Here is an 8,080-nt window from a genome sequence, read left to right on the forward strand (position 1 = left end):
GAGAGAGGAGAGCACTCTGACCCTTTTTCATCAAATCTTTAAATTTGGGGGGGCAGTCACCATTTTTAGGGGGGGGGGGGGGGGGGGGCATTGCCACTCCTTGCCCATGCATACGTGGGTTTACTCCCGGTGCTCGGGTTCCCCCCACACACCAAAAACATGAACGTTAGTTTCATTGGAGACTAGAAATTGTCCCTAGTTAGTTAGTTAGTTAGTTAGTTAGTTATTAGTTATGTGTCCCTATAATAGACTGGAGACGGGTCTAGGGTGTCCCCAGCCTATCGTCTGATTCCTGCTGAAACCTCCACTTTGACCACTTTGACCCTCTATGGGGAAAAGAGGTTAAGATAATAAACAGACTGACAAGCTAATGGCTAGTACAGGCATAGCTAAACCCTAAAAGTACTACTGGTATCCTAAAATATCTCCACTAGCAAAGATTCTCTGTGTTTCATGTAAACACTGTTTTCTAAGTTTTGCTGGTTATAAAGTTATTTATCAAGATGTCTGTTGATTTTTCCAACCAGAAACGAGCAGTAGCATTGATTGAGGCTCTGAGATGTAAATCAGTCAGCATTGGTTCATCATTATTCATTAAAAGACGTCTCGTTGCTAAATGACTTGTCTTTCCAATGAGAAAAAAGTGCCTAAACATGGGACTGCCGACAGACCAAGAGGGTGGCGCTACTGCTTCACATTTGGATTAAAAACTAAAGCTAGACAAAATGCGATGACGAGATCTCCTCCTTTATAGTGAAAAGGGATTGTTTGAAACGTCGTATTTGATTCCTTGAAAAAAAAAAGTTGAATCCTCTAGTAAAATGTGATTTTTATTCTTACCTCTTTCTGCTGAGGTACTGTTTTCGGCTCACCTAGGCAGGTGATCTTGCAAAACATTTTTCTCACAAGCTTACAAAAGCGTTTTGCTGGCGTCTGCAGGGTGTCTTTCACACTGAACTTACCTGGAGATTCGTTATCCTTGTTAGGAATGGCAGATTTCATAGTTATGAATTTGTGTTTCAGAGCTTTAGTGGGGGTTATTTGCTAATTTGGATCCAGATCCAACATTTTCTTGAGTAAATCTAGAAATTCTATGACATCTTCTGAGTTTTCCAGGTCTTCAGGTAATGTGGGGACTTGAAACAAATCTTCAAAAGATTCGTGAGTGTGTTTGTGAGTACTTCTGCAGAATAGTTTTTTCTTCTTATTATTGAATTCTTCGTGTGTTTTAAACCTCCAGGTTTTCCCTTTTTTGTCTTCAATGAAAAACTTTTCCTTTAATTTGGGCAATTTTAGTAACAAATTCTTGGGCTTACCTTGCAATTGCAACCTTAACCTCATGGCATCATACTCCGACCGAGGAAACAAGTCATGACCAAGATATAAGTGAGCTAAGGTGCAGCCAAGACCCACATACAGTGGTGTGAAAAACTATTTGCCCCTCTTCCTGATTTTGTATTCTTTTGCACGTTTGTCACACAAATTGTTTCTGATCACCAAACACATTCAACCATTAGTCAAAGATAACACAAGTAAACACAAAATGTAGCTTTGAAATGATGGTTTTTATTATTTAGGGAGAGAACAAAATCCAAACCTACATTACCCTGTGTGAAAAAGTAATTGCCCCCTTGTTAAAAAATAACCCAACTGTAGTGTTTCACACCTGAGTTCAATTTCTGTAGCCACCCCCAAGCCTGATTACTGCCACACCTGTTTCAATCAAGAAATCACTTAAATATGAGCTGCCTGACACAGAGAAGTAGACCAAAGACACCTCAAAAGCTAGACATCGTGCCAAGATCCAAAGAAATTCAAGAACAAATGAGAACAAAATTAATTGAGATCTATCAGTCTGGTAAAGGTTATAAAGCCATTTCTAAAGCTTTGGGACTCCAGCGAACCACAGTGAGAGCCATTATCCACAAATGGCAACAACATGGAACAGTGGTGAACCTTCCCAGGAGTGGGCAGGCGACCAAAATTACCCCAAGAGCGCAGAGACAACTCATCCGAGCGGTCACAAAAGATTCCAGGACAACTTCTAAAGAACTGCAGGCCTCACGTGCCTCAATTAAGGTCAGTGTTCACGACTCCACCATAGGAAAGAGACTGGGCAAAAATGGCCTGCATGGCAGATTTCCAAGACGCAAACCACTGTTAAGCAAAAAGAACATTAGGGTTCGTCTCAATTTTGCTAATAAACACCTCAATGATTGCCAAGACTTTTGGGAAAATACCTTTGTGACTCATGAGACAAAAGTTGAACTTTTTGGAAGGCAAATGTCTCGTTACATCTGGCGTAGAAGTAACACAGCATTTCAGACAAAGAACATCATACCAACAGTAAAATGTGGTGGTGGTTGTGTGATGGTCTGGGGTTGTTTTGCTGCTTCAGGAACTGGAAGGCTTGCTGTGATATATGGAACCTTCTACTGTCTACCAAAACATCCTGAAGGAGAATGTCCGGCCATCTGTTCGTCAACTAAAGCTGAAGCCATCTTGGCTGCTGCAGCAGGACAATGACCCAAAACACACCAGCAAATCCACCTCTGAATGGCTGAAGAACAACAAAATGAAGACTTTGGAGTGGCCTAGTCAAAGTCCTGACCTGAATCCTATTGAGATGCTATGGCATGACCTTAAAAAGGCGGTTCATGCTAGAAAACCCTCAAATAAAGCTGAATTACAACAATTCTGCAAAGATGAGTGGGCCAAAATTCCTCCAGAGCGCTGTAAAAGACTCGTAGCAAGTTATCGCAAATGCTTGATTGCAGTTATTGCTGCTAAGGGAGGCCCAACCAGTTATTAGGTTCAGGGGACAATTACTTTTTCACACAGGGCAATGTAGGTTTGGATTTTGTTCTCTCCCTAAATAATAAAAACCATCATTTCAAAACTGCATTTTGTGTTTACTTGTGTTATCTTTGACTAATGGTTAAATGTGTTTGATGATCAGAAACATTTTGTGTGACAAACATGCAAAAGAATAAGAAATCAGGAAGGGGGCAAATAGTTTTTCACACCACTGTATCTATTGCCCTGCCTAATGGAAGACCCACCATCTCAAAAGGCTTGTAGAACGTACTGCGACCCATATTCTTCTTCATTAGTTGTTGACGCATGACAAAAGTCTAACAGCTTCACATTTAAATGGTCACAGTCTACATCGTATGGCTGAGTCAGTCTGCTTTAATATTTCAATGAACCATCTTGATTTTCCCAAGTGCCTTTAGAGAAGCAAGAATTTGTTGGGCAACTTCTCTGATTTTGTATTTCTAATGGCTGAAAGTTTCTAAATGTCATCACATGCTTCAGATCTGAATGCAGAAGCTCAAATGATAAAAAGGTTCTGTGTTTATACTCCCACCACCAATTACTTTTACAATGTTGGAGCTGTCTGGATCCAGCTTTTCGAGCGCCTTACGATTTTCTGTCTCCTTTGTCCATTCATTCTCTAGGTGCTTACCCAACTAAAAATTGTCAAACATTTAAAAACATTTTATTATGCTTTTTCATAAAGTCAGACATTTGGTGTGGCATGGTAATTGAAATATGAATATAATAAAAAAAATTAATTCATAAATGAAAATATAAAATCCCAACAGGTAGGCTAGATAAAGTAAATAGCAATCCCACGTGATCTGTTTTCCATTGTACGCCGTTGTTGCAACCATAGGCTGCACAAAAAAACAGGCTCACTCTGGGTTGACTCCAGCTGGATTTGGAGAGTGAGGAGACCCACCCAATATGGCGGCTACGCTGTTACATTCTCCAGCACCCGATGGGGCAACTAAATCAGAGCAATTCAGGGAGACACAGACCGAATCTGGTCATCTCCTTAGCTGTGACTGTTTGAAATTTAGTAATTGATCTAGATTGTAGATCTTTAGTTTGTCATTAGTGGCCTTCAACAGACATTGATTGGTCAAAAACAACACCCAGATTCCTAAAGTTTATCTTGATGGCAGAAGATAAACGACCAAGTTTTTGACTAATGAGGGGAACCATGCTCTCAGGGCGACGATCAGACATTCAGTCCTTTCAGAGTTTAACTGAAGGAAGCTATCTTCTGGCCAGCTGGTGAAAGGGAACTGAAATCTTTGGTTTCAAATCTAAGATTTGTTTTTGTTTATAATGTTTTAACTTGTGATCTCTGTACTAACCCCCCTCCACACACACACACACACACACACACACACACACCTTCAAAACCAGCAGGTGTCTGTTTTGAGTTAAAAGGACCTCTGTTCTCTTCTGTCCCGGGAAATGAGGTGGAAAATGAGGGGCGTGCAGCCACGCCTCCTTCTCAGGACCTGCTGCACTCCTCTTTTGGCTCGTCACTGTCTCCCACCCCGTCAATACATGTTGTTTGAATACAGCTGCGGTGTATGAATTTAGCAGGCTGCTTAAACAGGCTGACGATCTGTCACTCTTCCTCTCCACTCCGAGCCTACCTCACTTGACTGGCAGAGCTAATCTCACTCAGTCGCTCCTTCAAACTCAATCTGCTTTCAGCTCATCTCAAAGCCTGTTTAGAGTCAAAAGCCTTGTTAAACACCTTTAAGCCCAATTTTCTATGGTTAAATCCACAGTTGACTAACTGTTGGAGGATTGTTGTCTCTTTATTTGGTCCTCATGCTGAGTTTCTTAGAAAAAGTCATGTTTCCGGCCTCCTCCATGACCTTTCTAGGATTTTTCACTCAATTTTAGAAAATCTGTTTAATGCTGACATGATTAATTTTTCAGTAGAGCTTGGAGAAAACAGATTTACCTCTCGTCACATTCATTCTGTTAATTTAAATTCAATTGAGGAACTCATTCTGTTTCCCAGAGCTTACTATTTTATTTGCATTCACTAATATTTACAAAACCCATAAACACACACCATTCTGAATACATTATCAAGAGCTATACACACAATGTAAAGTTCCATCCACTTTTTTAACCTTTTGTATTGTTTTGTAATTTATTGTTGAAATAAACCTAAAAGTTTTGTATATTTTGACAGTAAATGTTTGTTTCATCACATTGCACAAATTGGTGGTCCATAAAATAGGACAATAAAATACACAATAAAACACCCAAATTAATCATTTCAAATGAAACATGAATGGAAACATTTTTAAGATGAATTGTTTTGAGGACATATATTTACATAAATGTATAATTTAGCTTCAAACTGTAATGACAGAAAGCAGTAATGCTTTTTTTTTTATCCTACAAGCCCTCCAGGTCCCTCAGATCCTGCGGAAAAGTTCCTCTGGTTCAGACCCTTCCCTGTGAAAGAGTGGTTCAGGAGGATGGCTGAAGGTTTTTAACAAGACGCTCAGTCTGGCCTTTTATTAAAATAATCTATTTTACCAAGTCCTCTCAATTGTTTTTATATTATTTAGTTTAAAATTGCAAATGTTTATTAGACTTTTATTTTACTTAGTGATTGGAGGATAATCCATAATGCTGAGTATAGTATAACAGATCAATTTGCACCATTATCTCATAGCAGCAGGTTTCAGGGTCAGGGGAAGTTTTCTTCTTCTTTTTCTTTTTCTTTTTTTTTCTTTTTCTTCTTCTTTTTCTTTTTCTTTTTTTCTTTTTCTTCTTTTTTTTCTTTTTCTTTTTCTTTTTTTTTCTTTTTCGTCTTCTTACCTGACTTCCTTTAGATTTAATTTGACATTTAGTTTGGCAAGGCAGCTTTAACTATAGCATATTTCATACACAGAGGCATTTCAATGTGATCATTTGCGGAAGTTTCAGTAGATGAATGCAGCACGCATGACACTTGTTTATCTCACTAGAGACAAGGGTGTTAAACCCACAGTCGTTGGAAGTCACCTTTCAGCCAGTTTTAGTAGTTCCGCTACCCCAAACACACTCGGTTCACAAGTCAAGTTCTGCAGAAGCCTGTTATTGGTTATTATAGGTATGATTTTAAAATAAATAAATAAATAAAAGTCAGGTGCAATGAAGCAGAGAGAAAAAGTTCTAACTCGCTAGATGGTGGACCATGAGGACCAAAATATGACACTGGAGATTGGACAGATGGATGGAGGGATGGATGGATGGATGGATGGATGGATGGATGGACTGATAGATGGATGGATAGATAGGTAAAGTGGTGAAGCTATTTATATTTTTAGGGCTTTTTATTTGCTGGGATGGTTTTTGGGATCGTTGCTCTTCTTTTACTTTCTGTGTTCTTATTTTCCTTCTTTCTTTAATTTGTTCCCATTCGTTTTTCTTTTGTGACCTCTCATCACACTTGTTAATTTACCATTTTTATAAATACAATTTAAATATTTATACAAAATCTTCAAGAGGTCTCAGTCTGTGTTTTTGAGTTTGTAAAACCAGGTGTTTCCTTTGTGTTGAACAGTATGAATTATTGATGTTCAGCTGAAATCAAGTAACGTCATGGTGTCAGCTCAGTCGTCCATTTAACTCTCATTTGAAACTTGAGCCACTGTTAAAACCCTAATGTGTGAAAAGCCACCTGTAATGAGTCAAATTCAATCTGCACGATCTACGCTGGTGAGTGTGACCCCATTGTGACCATCAGAGGGGTCCCTGGGGAGAGAGAGTGTGTGTGTGAAGTGTGTGTCTACGCCATGAATGTGTGAAGTGTGTGGAGCAGGCAGCAGGCAGAAGGCCAGGGCCTGTTGTCTGACACTGATTTGTAAACGGAGACAATATGGCTCATTGACCTGCCGGGCTCCACTGTCTGTTGCACATACCTCACCCAGCCTGCCCCACTGGCTTCAATGCTCTTTAAATGCAGGCAGCAGATTGCCACAAGGCGGAGAGGCTGACGGGACGCGGGCTGCTTTGACAATGAGAAATGACACAGAGAGAGAAAAACTCAGATGTGAAAGTCTACATAATTATATCTTGGGTTTTATTACATAAGAGCCATTTGTGAGTCCACAAAAGTTTATTAAATATAAGATATTGTCCCAGTTTAAAAAAATTATAGAAAACAAAGATCTTTTATTCCCAAAAAGAAAGCCTTCAGAACCTGGTCTTTTCTTTGTAAACCATCTCAGTGATCGACTCAGTTTGTCTGAATATTTTACTGCTTGAGCCTTTTTGTTAAAGTTCTTGTTTTTATTAGAAATATATAAAATTATATAATATATATAAACAAATATAGAATACTTTTAAATGCAATGTTTGGTTTCAAAAATAGTACTTTAACACTACTGAGAAACTGGAAATTTTCCATTTTAAACCAATTATCTGATATGAATATGAAATATAAAATTACCAGAAATCCCTTCTGTGGTTATTCTGTGTCTTCAAGAAGGTTTGTGGTTATAATGAAAAAACAGAATTGTCCTCCATCCATCCATCCATCCATCCATCCATCCATCCATCCATCATTTGACATATTTCCTCCTTTGCTCAGGTTGTAAACAAACACCCTTCTCCTTTTGTCACCCATGCCCATTGTCAGAGTCTGGAGATGACCTTTCCTCTCTTCTCTCTTTTCTTTCCCTCCTTCCCTCTTTCACTGTCGACAGCAAGCTGTTGCTCGGTCCCTGCGGGCCACTCCCTCTCTTGTCTGCTCCTCTTCACTCCTCCCCTGCCTTCTTCTCTCCCCTTGCTCTCCACATTGCTCCCTCTCCCCACCTGTTGAAGCAATTGTTGAGCAGTTAATGTCTTTGTATTATTTTATGGCATTCAGAATGGTCTCTGCCCCCTTTCTCTGGTGTTTTGCCTTCCCACTTGGTCACTCCCTTCGTCTTTTTTTCTCACTGCTGGGTATAAAACTCTGAGAGAAGAGTGGGGGTGGGATTCAGTGAAACACCTTATGAAGACTTTTTAAGTCTGCAGGGAGTAAGCTGCTTCCCTCTTAGCTGCACAGCCTCTTAGGGAATCAGACAGACAGACGTGGACTCTTTTCTTTCATCCTACAGGAGAATGGACAGAGGAATGTCTGTGTCTCTTTGGTGTGAGGAGGTCGAGGATGACCAAAGTCGAGAGCAGGCAGAGAGTGAGGAAGGAGCTCTGGGCCACATCAGGACATCACCTCAGCTCCGAGCTGCCTGGGATCCCACTGTGTCGGGGCATCGGGTGATCC

The 8,080-nt window shown here is 39.9% G+C and overlaps 1 protein-coding gene across 1 annotated transcript in view; it reads left to right on the top strand.

Moving 5' to 3' along the window:
* The first annotated feature begins 7,836 nt into the window (after positions 1-7,836).
* The window catches only part of ccndx (cyclin Dx), a 1,946-nt gene continuing 1,702 nt past the window's right edge, over positions 7,837-8,080 (top strand). Inside the window, exon 1 of the mRNA XM_015948904.3 lies at positions 7,837-8,080. This exon is cut by the window's right edge and continues 107 nt beyond it. Coding sequence (XP_015804390.1) covers positions 7,921-8,080 — 160 coding nt within the window. The 5' untranslated portion in view covers positions 7,837-7,920.

Source organism: Nothobranchius furzeri, chromosome 5 (assembly GCF_043380555.1).
Source record: "Nothobranchius furzeri strain GRZ-AD chromosome 5, NfurGRZ-RIMD1, whole genome shotgun sequence".
Classification (NCBI taxonomy): Eukaryota; Metazoa; Chordata; class Actinopteri; order Cyprinodontiformes; family Nothobranchiidae; genus Nothobranchius; species Nothobranchius furzeri.